At 48.6% G+C, this 15,795-nt stretch overlaps 1 protein-coding gene across 1 annotated transcript in view; it reads right to left on the bottom strand.

Moving 5' to 3' along the window:
• Positions 1-1,294: 1,294 nt before the first annotated feature.
• Positions 1,295-15,795, bottom strand: part of ptgir (prostaglandin I2 receptor) — a 77,044-nt gene continuing 62,543 nt past the window's right edge. Inside the window, exon 2 of the mRNA XM_085973392.1 lies at positions 1,295-3,850. Within this exon, the coding sequence (XP_085829518.1) occupies positions 3,623-3,850 (228 nt within the window). The 3' untranslated portion in view covers positions 1,295-3,622. The remainder of the gene's footprint in view (positions 3,851-15,795) is intronic.

Here is a 15,795-nt window from a genome sequence, read left to right as displayed (position 1 = left end):
GGCAGTGTGTACCATCTACAAGACGCACTGCAGCAACTCGCCAAGGCTTCTTCGGCAGCACCTCCCAAACCCGCGACCTCTTCCACCTAGAAGGACAAGGGCAGCAGGCGCATGGGAACACCACCACCTCCAAGTTCCCCTCCAAGTCACACACCATCCTGACTTAGAAGTATATCACCGTTCCTTCATCGCCCCGCAACTCCCTCCCTAACAGCACTGTGGGAGCACCTTCACCACACGGACTGCAGCGGTTCAAGAAGGCGGCTCACCGCTACCTTCTCGAGGGGCAACTAGGGATGGGCAATAAATGCTGGCCTTGTCACCGACGCCCACATCCCATAAAAAAAACGAATAAAAAAAAAGGAAAACCAATTTAAGCTCATCCAAAACTCGCACCAGGTCCCGTTCACCTATCACCCCTGTGCTCGCTGACCTACATTGGCTCTCGGTCCCTGAATGGTTCCATTTTATAATTTTTATTCCTTCTTTTCCAATCCCTCCGTGGTTTCGCCACTCCCCTCCCTATCTCTGCAACCTCCTCCAGCCCCGCAACCCTCCGAGATTCTCCGCGCTCCTCCAATTCCGGCCTCTTGCGCATCCCCGATTTTAATCGCTCCACCATTGGCGGCCGCGCCTTCAACTGCCCGGGGCCTAAGCTCTGGAATTCCCTCCCTAAACCTCGCCACCTCTCTCCACCTCCTTTAAGACGCTCCTTAAAACCCAAGCTTTTGGTCACCTGTCCTAATGTCTCCTCCTGTGGCTTCGGTGTCACATTTCACCTGATAACGTTCCTGTGAAACGCCTTGGGAGGTTCGTCCACGGTAAAGGCGCGGTGTAAATGCAAGTTGCCGCAGGGCTTGGAATTTACGTTTCTGGCTGCTAAGAAACCCGACCCCTCACAGAACCTTGGAAATCAGATGGCGGCCGTGAGATTTTCTTTGCATTTTGATTTAGTGTTGTCTACTCTTCGATAAAGTGGACAGTGCAGAACCAAACCGGAACATAGTCACATACATCACGTCAGATACAGGAACAGCAATGTAACACAGTGCACAGATCATCTGCTATATAACAGAGGGTGGGTCAAAGCCTATAATATGCAGCGAGCCAACACGTTCCATTTTCCTTGATCTTGTTGAGTTTGTGGACATAAACGGTTACATTTAGGGGGGAAGAGAGAAGTGCAATGCTCTCGCTGTTCATGCCAGGTCACTTCCTGTTCAGGGTTAAGCATGTCCTGAACAGGAAGTACAATAAAATGAATGTATAAACAATAGCAAAAGACATTTTGGCATTCATTGAAATATAAATATTTTAAAGTATTTCTTGACTTCTTAACTTTTACTCTGATACAAGTTAAAGGGAAGAAATCTATGGTATTTGACATCATTTCCTGTAAACAAGCATGCATTTATTATTGGTACAATACTGATGACATCACACCACAGTCACCTGTAGACTAGACCAGACACACCACAGTCACTTATAGACTAGACCAGACACACCACAGTCACTTATAGACTAGACTAGACACACCACAGTCACCTGTAGACTAGACCAGACACACCACAGTCACTTAAAGTCTAGCTTAGAGGCACCAGTCACTTATAGACTAGACCAGACGCACCACAGTCACTTGTAGACTAGACCAGACACACCACAGTCACCTGTAGACTAGACCAGACACACCACAGTCACTTATAGACTAGACTAGACACACCACAGTCACCTGTAGACTAGACCAGACACACCACAGTCACTTATAGACTAGACTAGACACACCACAGTCACCTGTAGACTAGACCAGACACACCACAGTCACTTAAAGTCTAGCTTAGAGGCACCAGTCACTTATAGACTAGACCAGACGCACCACAGTCACTTGTAGACTAGACCAGACACACCACAGTCACCTGTAGACTAGACCAGACACACCAGTCACTTATAGACTAGACTAGACACACCACAGTCACCTGTAGACTAGACCAGACACACCACAGTCACTTGTAGACTAGACCAGACACACCACAGTCACCCGTAGACTAGACCAGACACACCACAGTCACTTAAAGTCTAGCTTAGACGCACCAGTCACTTATAGACTAGACCAGACGCACCACAGTCACTTGTAGACTAGACCAGACACACCACAGTCACCTGTAGACTAGACCAGACACACCACAGTCACTTATAGACTAGACTAGACACACCACAGTCACCTGTAGACTAGACCAGACACACCACAGTCACTTGTAGACTAGACCAGACACACCACAGTCACCCGTAGACTAGACCAGACACACCACAGTCACTTGTAGACTAGACCAGACACACCACAGTCACTTATAGACTAGACTAGACACACCACAGTCACCTGTAGACTAGACCAGACACACCACAGTCACTTATAGACTAGACTAGACACACCACAGTCACCTGTAGATTAGACCAGACACACCACAGTCACTTGTAGATTAGACCAGACACACCACAGTCACTTATAGACTAGACCAGACGCACCACAGTCACTTGTAGACTAGACCAGACAGACTACAGTCACCTGTAGACTAGACTAGGTATACCACAGTCACCTGTAGACTAGATTAGACACACCACTGTCACTTATAGTCTAGACCAGACACACCAGTCAATTATAGACTAGACCAGACACACCACAGTCACTTATGGACTAGGCCAGACACACCAGTCAATTATAGTCTAGACCAGGCAGACCACAGTCAATTAAAGTCTAGACCAGATAGACCACAGTCACTTATAGACTAGACCAGACAGACCACAGTCACTTATAGACTAGACCAGACAGACCACAGTCACTTATAGACTAGACCAGACAGACCACAGTCACTTAAAGTCTAGACCAGACAGACCACAAGTCCAGACAACACATGCCGCAGTTCTGCTTTCCTACCACCGGAGGGAGCGCTATTGTCTCGCACGCTGAGGCCCTCTAGTGGCAGAAAGCTGCTTGTGCGGCGGGACATCACAGAGGAAGAGTCCAGGTGAGACCCAACAGCAATTGCTGCCAATATTTCAGAATCTCTTCCAACATCACGTCGTTGAAGGTAAGACTTTAGAACATTGAACTCCTTGTATCTTACACCATGATAAGATACAAGGGACCCTTGTAAAATGTCAGAGCATCGTAATATTTTACAGCAGTGTGCTCAGACCATCATTATATATATATTATTAGTAACGTCACCTCCTCAGTCCTATAAATTAATACAGCCTCAATGGCACTTAGTTCAAAAGTTCAATCCCATCCTGTGGGTTAAAACAAAGCACGTCTTAACTCAGGTGAGCCTGGGTTAATACTGATCGATCTGGCCGGGAGGCTGAGGCTGAGGGATGGGGTGAGGGGTCCACAGACACATTCAGAAGAAAGTCCCCCTGCTCCCCTCTTTAAGAGGGTCAAGGTTTTACTCCACCTCAAGGCAGGAAGCGCAACGAAAGCAGCGGGTCGCCCTCCCCCCCGCCGCCCACCCGCCACCTCAGTGAGCGCCACACTGCCTTTCGCTTGTAGGGTCCCGGGGGGCAGGTGCCCGCTGGGCGCTGTGCTAGTCTCTTTTGACAGTCATCCAGCCACCCCCTCCACCCTTAGTCAACACAGGGAAATGCTCTGCTGTTTCAGGGGCTCCTGGAAGGTGCTGCTCCTGAGCGACGCGGAGAAGCGGCAGCAGAGTATCCGCTGAACGGTCCGGAACACGGACTTCCGGAATATGATGAAAAGCCAGGGATCCACGATGGGGTTCAGAGCGTAGAAGCGGAAAGCCAAGAGGTCCTCTTTGTCGTTGTTGTCCGGTGTGATGGCACTGATAAGTCCGCGAATCTGGGGGAAGAATAAGAGGTGAATGAGAATCGATTGATAAAAGGGCGAATGATAAATGACAGATCAGAAAGCAGCTTCACAGAGATGTTCACTGGCGCGTTCTGCCCTCTGTTGAACGACAGTCAGACCTCTCCAACACGGTGGGGGCGAGGACCCTGGGGCGAAAACTCCTCTGCTCCCTGCACCTTGGCGATGACTTCCTCCATTCTCATATTTCCATTGAACTGGCCGATCTACTTGGACAGGGCAAGCAAGGCCAAGAGGGCAGACCCAGCCCAGCCCAGCCCGCACCTTAAAGTCATACATTCTGGCCTGAGTTCTCGACAGTGCTTTGGCAAAACCTGAGGCAAGCAGAGAGGTGGAGTTGGTTGGAGCATTTCAGTCTCTCTGCAGTAAGGCTGGTGACGTGGGCGATGCAAAACCTGAGGTGCTACAGCACCACCACTGGCTGGAGGGTGTAAATGCAGCGTGACGTGTTTACATAGGCTCTTTCTCATTATAAATGTAGACATAGTGATTTGTAATGCAAACGTTTGACAGGAGTCATAACAGCACAGAAGGAGGCCATTCGGCCCATCGAGTCCGTGCCGGCTCTCTAGAGCAATCCAGTCAGTTCCATTCCCCCGCTCTATCCCCGTAGCCCTGCAAGTTTATTTCCCTCAAGTGCCTATCCAGTCTCCCCTTGAAAACATCGAGTGTCTCCACTTCCACCACTTCCGTCGGCAGCGAGTTCCAGGTCCTCACCATTCGCTGCGTAAAATTTTTTCCCTCACATCCCCCCGCCGTATCTCTTGCCCAAAACCTTAAATCTGTGTCCCCTAGTCCTTGTACCATCAACTAGTGGGAACAGCCTTTCCCCGTCTAGCCTATCCAAACCCGTCATAATCTTGTACACCTCTATCAAATCGCCCCTCAACCTCCTATGCTCTAATGAAAACAAATCCAGCTTCTCCAACCTATCCTTGTAGCTAAGATCCCCCATCCCCGGAACCATTCTGGTAAATCTCCTCTGCACCCTCTCGAGGGCCTTCACATCCTTCCTAAAGTGTGGTGACCAGAACTGGACGCAATACTCCAGTTGTGGCCTAACCAGCGCTTTATAAAGATTCAGCATAATCCATGCAGATGTAGGATTTTTAATATATTATGTAAATTTGTTAAAAAACCAGTTCTTCCCCTCTCTCCTCCCCTCAGGTATTGTATTAGGTAACAGTTACTGATTAGGGAGCCATATAATATACGCAGCTCACTCTTAACCTAGTTATTTTACAACAACTACAAGCACAACATGCATTTATATAGCGCCTCCAACGTTGCAAAACGTCGCAAGGTTCTTCCAAGGAAGCACGATCAGACAAAAGGTGACTCCGAGCCACATAGGACGATATTAAGGGCAGCCGGCTCAAAGGGGTCGGTTTTACGGAGGATCGTAAAGGAGGAGAGGGAGGCGGAGAGGTTTAGGGAGGGGATTCCCCGAGCCTGGGGCTTGACGGCTGAAGGCACGGCCGCCAATGGTGGGGCGAAGGAAGTGGGGGAGGGAGTTGGAAGAGCGCAGAGATCTCGGAGGGTTATTGGGTTGGAAAACAAGCTAAAAATATGTTCCATAAAAATCTCCTTATAAACTTCACACATCGTATATTTTTTCACGCCTTTTTTTTTTACAGCTCAGTATTAACTTGAACTCTGCATTTGAAGCCCTTCAGGGTCCTGTTGGGACAAGTGTTAATTTCTTTAATAAGAGTGCTTGGCCCTTTGTGGTAAGAAGCTGGCTATTTTTTCTGGGTTAATAAAAAAAATTGAAATATTATGGCTCAATTCTTTCAAATAAAATGGTTCTTTTAACTGTCACTGAGGTCTCTGCATATCAAAGGTACCATTGTGCAGCATTGTAAAGAGTTTTTGTCAGATGTGATGAGGCCTTATCTTCTCTGTGTGTTGCTTTTACATAGATACATAGATACATAGAAGATAGGAGCAGGAGTAGGCCATTCGGCCCTTCGTGCCTGCTCCGCCATTCGATGAGATCATGGCTGATCCTTTAATTCAGTATCCCGTCCCCGCCTTCTCTCCGTAACCCTTAACCCCTTTTGCCCGTAGAAATATATCTAATTCCCTCTTAAATATATTTAATGAGCTGGCGTACACTGCCCTCTGTGGCAATGAGTTCCACAGGTTCACCACTCTCTGAGTGAAGAAATTCCCCCTCATCTCTGTCCTAAATGGTTTAGCCCTTATCCTTAAATTATGTCCTCTAGTTCTGTTCTCACCCGCCAAGGGAAACATTCCTTCTGCATCCAGTCTGTCTAGACCTGTCAGAATTTTATACACTTCTATGAGGTCCCCTCTCAATCTTCTAAACTCCAGTGTGTACATCCCTAAACTACATAGTCTCTCCTCATAGGTCATTCCCGCCATTCCTGGTATCAGCCTGGTGAATCGCCGCTGCACCCCCTCCATGGCAAGAACATCCTTCCTCAGATGAGGCGACCAAAACTGTACACAGTACTCGAGGTGTGGTCTCACCAGTGCCCTGTACAGCTGCAGCAAGGTATCCCTGTTCCTGTATTCTAACCCTTTTGCTATGAAGGCCAGCATACCGTTTGCCTTCTTGACCGCCTGTTGCACCTGCATGCTCGCCTTCAGTGACTGGTGTACAAGAACACCCAGGTCTCTCTGTACTTCCCCCTCTCCCAATCTATTGCCATTTAAATAATAATTTGCCCTCCCGTTCCTGCACCCAAGGTGGATAACTTCGCACTTGTCCACATTATAGTGCATCTGCCATTTATCCGCCCAATCGCCCAGTCTGTCCAAATCGCTCTGGAGCTTCCTGGTCTCTTCCTCTGAGCCCACCCCCCCTCCTAGTTTAGTGTCGTCTGCAAATTTGGAAATGCTGCATCCGACTCCCTGATCCAGGTCATTAATGTAAATTGTGAACAGCTGGGGGCCCAGGACAGATCCCTGTGGTACCCCACTTGTTACTGCCTGCCATTCAGAAAATGAGCCGTTTATTCCAACTCTCTGTTTTCTATCTGACAGCCAGTTCCCTATCCACGCCAAAACTTTCCCCTTTATCCCATGAGCCTCAATTTTCCATGCTAATCTTTTATGTGGGACCTTATCGAAGGCCTTTTGGAAGTCCAGGTACACCACATCTACTGGCTCTCCCCCATCTATTCTACCAGTTACTCCCTCAAAAAATTCCAATAGATTAGTCAAGCACGATTTACCCTTTGTAAATCCATGTTGACTCTGTCCTATCCTGTCCCCATTTGCTAAGTGCTCCGCTATTTCATCCTTAATGATGGACTCCAGCATTTTGCCCACAACTGATGTAAGGCTTACAGGTCTGTAATTACCTGCTTTTTCCCTACCCCCCTTTTTGAATAGTGGGGTAACGTTAGCTACCCTCCAATCCATCGGCACTGTTCCCGAGTCTAATGAATTCTGAAAAATCATCCTTAGTGCATCCGCTATCTCTAGGGCCACCTCCTTCAGTACCCTAGGATGCATGTTATCAGGCCCTGGGGATTTGTCCACCTTCAATCCCTTTAGCTTCCTTAACACCATATCCTTAGAGATATTGATTTGCGTCAGTTCCTCCTTTGCCAATGTCCCTATTTTTCCCGATATCCCAGGGAGGTTTTTTGTGTCTTCCTTCGTAAAGACTGACCCAAAGTATGCATTTAGTTGATCTGCCATTTCCTTATTTCCCATTATATATTCCCCCGTATCTGACTGCAATGGACCAACTTTGGTTTTCACCAGTCTTTTCCTTTTGATATACTTATAAAAGCTTTTGGAGTTAGTTTTTATATTTTCCGCCAGCTTGTTTTCGTAAGCTATTTTGCCCCTCTTGATTATGCCCTTTGCCCTCCTTTGCTCTATCTTAAACTGTTCCCAATCTTCCGCTCTGGCGCTTTTTTTGGCTATTTTATACGCCCTATCTTTGGATTTTATGCTGTCTCTAATTTCCCCTGTTATCCACGGTTGAGTCACCTTTTTAGATTTCCTTTTATGCCAGATTGGTATAAACAATTTTTGCAATTTTGTCATTCTATCTTTAAATGTTTGCCATTGTTTATCTACCTCCAGTCCTCCCAGGAACGTTGTCCAATCAGACCTACTCAGTTCCCGTCTCATGGCATCATAATTCCCCTTGTTTAAATTCAGGACCTTAGTCTCTGAGTCAATTTCTTCGCTCTCCATTTCGAGTGAGAAATCGATCATGTTATGATCGCTCTGACCCAAGGGTCCCCGTACAACAAGATTACTGATTAGTCCCTTCTCATTGCACAGTACCCAGTCCAATATAGCCTGTTCCCGAGTTGGTTCCTCGACATATTGATCCAGATAACCATCCCTCAAACACTCAAGGAATTCCTCCTCCTCATTATTTTTACTGATTAGGCTAGTCCAATCTATATGTAAGTTAAAGTCACCTATGATGACAGCTGTGCTCTTATTGCACGCTTCTCTAATTTCCCTCGTGATGCCCTCCCTAACCTCTATTTTACTATTTGGAGGCCTATATACCACTCCTATTAATGTTTTTCTGTGAATGTCGAGTGAGAACTGTCAATGTTAAGTCATTGAACCCTTTCCGAATTCACATATTAAACTGTCCCATCAAACACTCCCAGGGCAGGTACAGCACGGGTTAGATATAGAGTAAAGCTCCCTCTACATTGTCCCCATCAAACACTCCCAGGGCAGGTACAGCACGGGTTAGATACAGAGTAAAGCTCCCTCTACACTGTCCCATCAAACACTCCCAGGGCAGGTACAGCACAGGTTAGATACAGAGTAAAGCTCCCTCTACACTGTCCCATCAAACGTTCCCAGGGCAGGTACAGCACGGGTTAGATACAGAGTAAAGCTCCCTCTACATTGTCCCCATCAAACACTCCCAGGGCAGGTACAGCACGGGTTAGATACAGAGTAAAGCTCCCTCTACACTGTCCCATCAAACACTCCCAGGGCAGGTTCAGCACGGGTTAGATACAGAGTAAAGCTCCCTCTACAGTGTCCACACTCCCAAATCAGGTGTAGCACATGTTAGACTTAGTTAAAGCTTCCTATGCATTGTCCCAACTATTCTCAGACGGGTCCGATGTGTTAAATTTTCCAGCCTTCGTGTGACCCATGAGTGAGACTGCTGCGTTGGAGCTCCATACACGCAGATGGTTTGAGACTGCCCCAGATTTATTCCACCTGTTAATCCTGTAGCCAGCCAACAGAGGTGATTTCCATCTCCACAGTCTGTGCTGGATTGGAAGCCAGATCCCCTATGAAGACTATTTCTGAAGAAAAGTTGGAAGTATAAATATCTCCCCAGGATATAAGTCTGGGCCTATCTCTGCCATCACACTACTGGAGCCTACATCAGGAATTTTAATGTGGAACTGAAGGCCTACCTTGGTCCAAGGGTGAGATATCTAGTGTCCGAGGGCAGTGGAAAATTGAAGGAGGAATATGACTTCTCACTTTTTTTGTAAGCTGAACCCGCATGCCACAGCGTCTGATAAGTATTATTCCAACCGAATAATTTAGAGCCACTCTCTTAATATTAGAACCATATGGTCCCTCAGTACAGCTTTGGCAAACATGTTTGTTGTGGTATTTGCATTGTTCCTCAGCAACAGGCAGCTTAGACATTCGTTTTAAGGTTATATTTGCCTCATTATTATTTGTGAAGCCCTCAGTCAGCGCCAGGGCCTGGAGTACAGAGCCCCACCAAGGTTGAGAAGAGAAAGGGAATCGGCCAGGACGTGTGGTTAAGTGACACCGAGCTTGAGTTTTACAAGAACATATTGGGGCGCGATCTTGCCAGCCCTGGGGAGGCGGGTTTGGAGGCGGGACTGCCGGGAAAATGGCAGAATTTGGGGGCGGGCGCCCAACCCGCCTCTGTGCCATCTTGCCAGGAGCCGTCCCCGCCCCAGGTCCCGTCTCCTTGGAGGTGGGAAGGGGATTACATCCACTTGACTGCCTGTCAAGAAATGCCTCTAGATCGTCGGAGGATAGGACGACTGAGGATTGGTAAGGAGTTCCATGGTAGGTGACATGAATCAGTCATTCATGAAAGAAAGACTTATGAAATAATACTGAGCGGCCTACGGGTGGCGCTGTCCAGGGAGAGTATCAATACTCGGGCACGGGCCCAGCTTGCTCAGGACATTCTTAACAGGAACTAGTGAAGGACACAACTAGATCTCCATGTTGTAAAACAGTTGATTAAAGCTTTGTTTAACGCTTAGACCAAGTGCCTAGTAGTTTTCGTACGTCAGTATGCGTTAGAGTAGAGACAGTGCGCTGACTTTGGATTTCAACACAGGGTAGATGAAGTGAGAAGGACATTATTCCACCTGTTAATCCTGCAGCCAGCCAACAGAGGTGAATTGCATCTCCACATTCTGTGCTGGATTGGAAGCCAGATCCCCTATGGAGACTGTTTCTGAAGAACAGGTCGGGTGGGGTATTTTGGAACAGAGCAGGAAGGAGAGTCAAGTTCACAGAGAGATGACCACGGTAATATTAGCTAAATGGAGGAAACCCAGAAAGGTTGCACTGGGGAGACGTGTTCAAGGTGAGAGATGGGATCAGCCATCAGTTCGTTCCTCTTGTGTCTTGTCCAGGAGTGTGTGAGGGAGGGATTGGGAGGACCCTCCCTTTGGAGCAGAGAAGGTTAAGAGGAGATTTAATAGAGGCGTTCAAAATCATGAATGGTTCTGATAGAGTAAATAAGGAGAAACTGTTTCCAGTGGCGGGAGGGTCGGTAACCAGAGGACACAGATTTAAGATAATTGGCTAAAGAACCAGAGAGGGGGATGAGGAAACATTTTTTTACAGTGATCTGGAACGCGCTGCCTGAAAGGGCGGTGGAAGCAGATTCAATAGTAACTTTCAAAAGAGAATTGGATAAACACTTGAAGGGAATAACATTTACAGGGCTGTGGGGAAAGAGCGGCGGGGGGGGGGGTGGATTAATTGGACAGCTCCACCAAAGAGCCGGCACAAGCATGATGGGCCGAATGGCCTCCTTCTGTGCTGTATCATTCTATATGGGAGCAGGATTCAAGTCTTGGACAGACTTGAACTTCACAGAGAGTTGAGTTGTTGACAGAGAAAGGAAATGTTTAGCCTGAAAGAGGACATTGAACTTCCTGCAGAGGGCTTAGCATGTATCTATCTCTAGAATATACATCCTCTGGTGATGTGTTGACACCACGCACTGCGGTGGGGTGGCTGGAGGCAGCTATACGCCCTGATGCTGCTGATTTCAGCCGTGCTTGCCAAGTGTAAACACTGAGCAGGCCCAGGTCCTTCCATCCTGGGGAGCGACGAGAGCGACAAAAACCACCATCGGTTTTTGAGTGACCTCACTGTTTCCACGAGCACCCTGGCTTCCGACCTGCCAACGGGGGAGAGAATGAGTTGTGTCTGAGGTGGACGTGAAAGATCCCACGGGCACTATTTCGAAGAGAGCAGGGGGGAGTTCTCCCCGGTGTCCTGGGGCCAATATTTATCCCTCAACCAACATCGCTAAAACAGATTATCCGGTCATTATCACATTGCTGTTTGTGGGAGCTTGCTGTGCGCAAATTGGCTGCCGCCTTTCCCGCATTACAACAGTGACTCCACTTCCAAAGTACTTCATTGGCTGTAAAGAGCTTTGAGACATCCTGAGGTTGTGAAAGGCGCTATAGAAATGCAAGTCTTTTCTTTTGAAGTCGTCTTTATATCCTTCTCATAATGGGGTGGCCAAAACTGTACACCGTACTCTGAAGGACTTCTTTTCTTCCCAGTAAAATTCTCCTCCTTGGGCAGGGCAATGCAGACTGGCATTGGTGGCAGCCAGCAGGTAGACCATAACCCAACTCTTCCCGCAATCCCAAAGGGAGACAGGTAGTGTGGAGATTGAGGGGTCAAGAGGGAAGATGTAGCACCTTGCGTGTCCTCGGAACATTACAGGCAAGAGAGTCCCAGGTGGGCAGGGGAAACGCTTCAAGGACACCCTCAAAGCCTCCTTGAAAAGGTGCACCATCCCCCATCGGCACCTGGGAATCCCTGGCCCAAGACCGCACAAAGTGGAGGAGAAGCATCCGGGAAGGCGGCGAACACCTCGAGTCTCTTCGCCGGGAGCAAGCGGGAAGCCAAGCGCAAACAGCGGAAGGAGCGCACGTCAACCCAAGCACCCCACACCCACCCGCCCCCTTCAACCACCGTCTGCCCCACCTGTGGCAGAGACTGTAGGTCCCACATTGGATTCATCAGTCACCTGAGAACTCATTTTTAGTGTGGAAGCAAGTCATCCTCGATTCCGAGGGGCTGCCCAAGAAGACAGCCAATGAAGTACTTCGGAGGTGTAGTCACTGTTCTGTTACTGGACTAGTAATCCAGAGGCCTGGACTAATGATCCGGAGACGCGAGTTGAAATCCCACCACGGCAGCCGGGGAATTTAAATAAATCTGGAATAAAAAGCTAGCATCAGTAATGGTGACCATGAAACTACTGGAATGTCGTAAAAACTCACTAATGTCCTTTAGGGAAGGAAATCTACCGTCCTTACCCGGTCTGGCCTATATGTGACTTCCCACAGCAATGTGGTTGACTCTTAACTGCCCTCTGTGGTTCAAGAAGGCGGCTCCCCACCATCTTCTGAAGGGCAATTCGGGATGGGCAATAAATGCTGGCCTTGCCAGCGACGCCCAGATCTTATGAGCGAATAAAAAAAAAAGCAAGATCCCACAGCAGTGAGATAAATTACCTGTTTCGTTTGGTGGCGCTGTCTGAGAGATGAATGTTGACCAAGAGAACTGCCTGCTCGTCAAAAAAGTGCCATGGGATCTGACGTAAGAAAATTACTAGGCACTTGGTCTAAGCGTTAAACAAAGCTTTAATCAACTGTTTTACAACATGGAGGTCTAGTTGTGTCCTTCACTAGTTCCTGTTACGAATGTCCTGCGCAAGCTGGGCCCGTGCCCGAGTATTTATACTCTCCCTGGACAGCGCCACCTGCAGGCTGCTCAGTTGATTCATGTCAGGATCATTAACGTCCATCCAAACAGGCGGGTGGGATGTCGGTTTAATGTCTCATGCAACAGATAGCGCCTCTGACAATGCCGCACGCCCCCGGTACTGCAGTCGGCGCTGAAGATGGAGTTGTCAAACCAGTCATACTCGCACCACAGACCAGCAGGAGGGGCCTCGCGACCTTCAATCCCAGCTGTGGGTTGTTGACCAAGCCTGGATCCGGTGCCGTTCCCTCGTCTTCTCGAAGAGGTAAGGGTTACCCCAGCTTCCGAGCGGAAAGGGTCGAACGATTGGTCCATCAGCTTTCCTGTCGGGAAGTGTCTAGCCTCCACTTGGCATGGCACAACCACAAAAAACCTGCGGGAAGCCAGCCAAGCTGTACAAACAAGAACAAATCCCTGACTGCACGCTTGCCTGTAACTACCAGTAATCCTGATGCTAGCTCCAAGCAAGGTTCTGACGTGTAAACCCGAACATCAGAATCACTTCGAATAAATGCTCTCAGACTCACAGAAAATTCCAGGACAGCAACGGCCTCATTCAGCCCACCGACATGTGTTTACATAGCACCTTCACTGCAGTAAAACGTCACAGCAGCGATTATCAAACAAAGTTTGACACTGAGCCATGGGCATTGGGACAGGTGACCAAAAGCTTGGGCCCAGGGGTAGGCTTGAGGCAGCGTTTTCACAGAGGAGAGAGAGAGGCGGAGAGGCTTAGGGAGGGAATTCCAGAGCTTTGGCCCTTCCTAAGGTGTGGTGCCGAGGACCGAATGAGGTCAAAGCGACTACACACTCGGCTTCAATTGTCTGGTGCTCCTGATTATCGAGCAGACGTTGCAATAAAAGGGAGTTCGTCAGCAGCGGTGCTGCTCATTAGATCCTATCTCAAGGCCGGCCACCTTTGCACTCCTGGCTATTAGTCGTAAAAGCAAAATAAACATAATTGGAAAAGATAGTGTGGCTGATATCTGTCTAAGATCAACAAGAGAGGCTGTGGCGAATTTCCACATCTCCTCCCTGATTATTCCATTCATACCAGTTTCATCGACGCCTTGACTGATAACAAAGGGAGGGAGGGATAGTCCCTTCCCCTGCCCTGCACACCCAACGCTCAACCCAGACCAGTCAAATATAGAAACATAGAAGATAGGAGCAGGAGTAGGCCATTCGGCCCCTCGAGCCTGCTCCGCCATTCAATGCGATCATGGCTGTTCAGCTTCAACAGGACTAGACAGACTAGATGCAGGAAGGATGTTCCCGATGGTCGGGGAGTCCACAACCAGGGATCACAGTCTAAAGATAAGGGGTAAGCCATTTAGGACAGGTATGAGGAGGAATTTCTTCACCCAGAGAGTGGTGAACTTGTGGAATTCTCTACCACAGAAGACAGTTGAGGCCAATTCATTAAATATATTCAAGAAGGAGTTGGATATATTTCTTAAGGCTAAAGGGATCAAGGGATATGGGGAGAAGGCAGGGACAGGGTACTGAGTTTGGATGATCAGCCATGATCTCATTGAATGGCGGAGCGGGCTCGAGGGGCCGAATGGCCGACTCCTGCTCCTATCTTCAATGTTTCTATGTTTCAAGAACGGTCCTAACGCAAGGCAACACTTTGTATCCAAACTCTTTCAGCACAATCCAAGCCTGCGGCAGTCTGAGGACCAGAGGTCGTCCCCCAATTTCAATCGCTCCACCACTGGCGGCCGTGCCTTCAGCTGCCTGGGCCCCAAGCTCTGGGATCCCTTCCCTCAACCTCTCCGCCTCTCTCACAACAACAACTTGCATTTACACAGCGCCTTTAACAAAGTAAAACGTCCCAAGGCGCTTCACAGGAGCGCCAGTTGAGGCGGAATTTAACACCGGGTCACATAGGAGTTATTAGGACAGGCTTGGTCAAGGGAGGGTCTTAAAGGAGGAGAGAGAGACTTAGGGAGGGAATTCCAGAGCTCAGGGCCCGGGCAGCTGAAGGCACGGCCGCCAATGGTGGAGCAATGAAAATCAGGGATGTGCAAGAGGCCAGAATTGGAGGAGCCCAGAGATAAGATAAGAAATAGGAGCAGGAGTAGGCCAATCGGCCCCTCGAGCCTGCTCCGCCATTCAATAAGATCATGGCTGATCTGATCCTAACCGCCAATCTACTATTGGTCTTGGTGATGAAGAGGATATGTGGTCGGAAGCTCATCTCAGGTTGAGATGGAGGAAGAGATCGCCATGGGGGGTGAAAGAACGATTGTCTATCAGATGACCAGGTTTTTCCTGTACCCTGTCCAGGGAGGTAAGCGAGACGATAGAATGGCTTCCACTGGAGATGGGGGCAGTACTGGATGGGCTTGGACACTTGGGCTGCCAATCCTCCAGGCTTGTCCTGGAGTCTCCTGGAATTAAATATCAATCTCCTGGACAAAGCTGCAAGCCACCCAGGAGGAAAATCACAGGGGAACCACCAAGTCTCGAGGCAACAAAACACCACCACGACAACACCGGAAAAATGTCGAAAGGAACTGCCATGGAGACTAACGTAAGAAAACTACGAGGCACTTGGTCTAAGCGTTAAACAATGATCTAGATGAGAAAACTAGATGTAATATCTCCAAGTTTGCAGATGACACAAAGCTGGGTGGGCGTGTGTGCTGTGAGGAGGATGCCGAGAAACTCCAGGATGATTTGGACAGGTTGGGTGACTGGGCAGATGCATGGCAGATGCAGTATAATGTGGATAAATGCGAGGTTATCCACTTTGGTGGCAAAAACAGGAAGGCAGATTATTATCTGAACGGCAATAGATTGGGAAAAGGGGAAGTGCAACGAGACCTGGGTGTCCTTGTGCACCAGTCGCTGAAGGTAAGCATGCAGGTGCAGCAGGCGGTTAAGAAGGCAAATGGTATGTTGGTCTTCGTAGCGAGAGG

The sequence above is a fragment of the Somniosus microcephalus genome, chromosome 34, assembly GCF_052327205.1.
Source record: "Somniosus microcephalus isolate GS21.2 chromosome 34, FLI_Smic_1.0, whole genome shotgun sequence".
Taxonomy (NCBI): Eukaryota; Metazoa; Chordata; class Chondrichthyes; order Squaliformes; family Somniosidae; genus Somniosus; species Somniosus microcephalus.
This window is presented reverse-complemented; position numbering and strand designations above follow the sequence as displayed.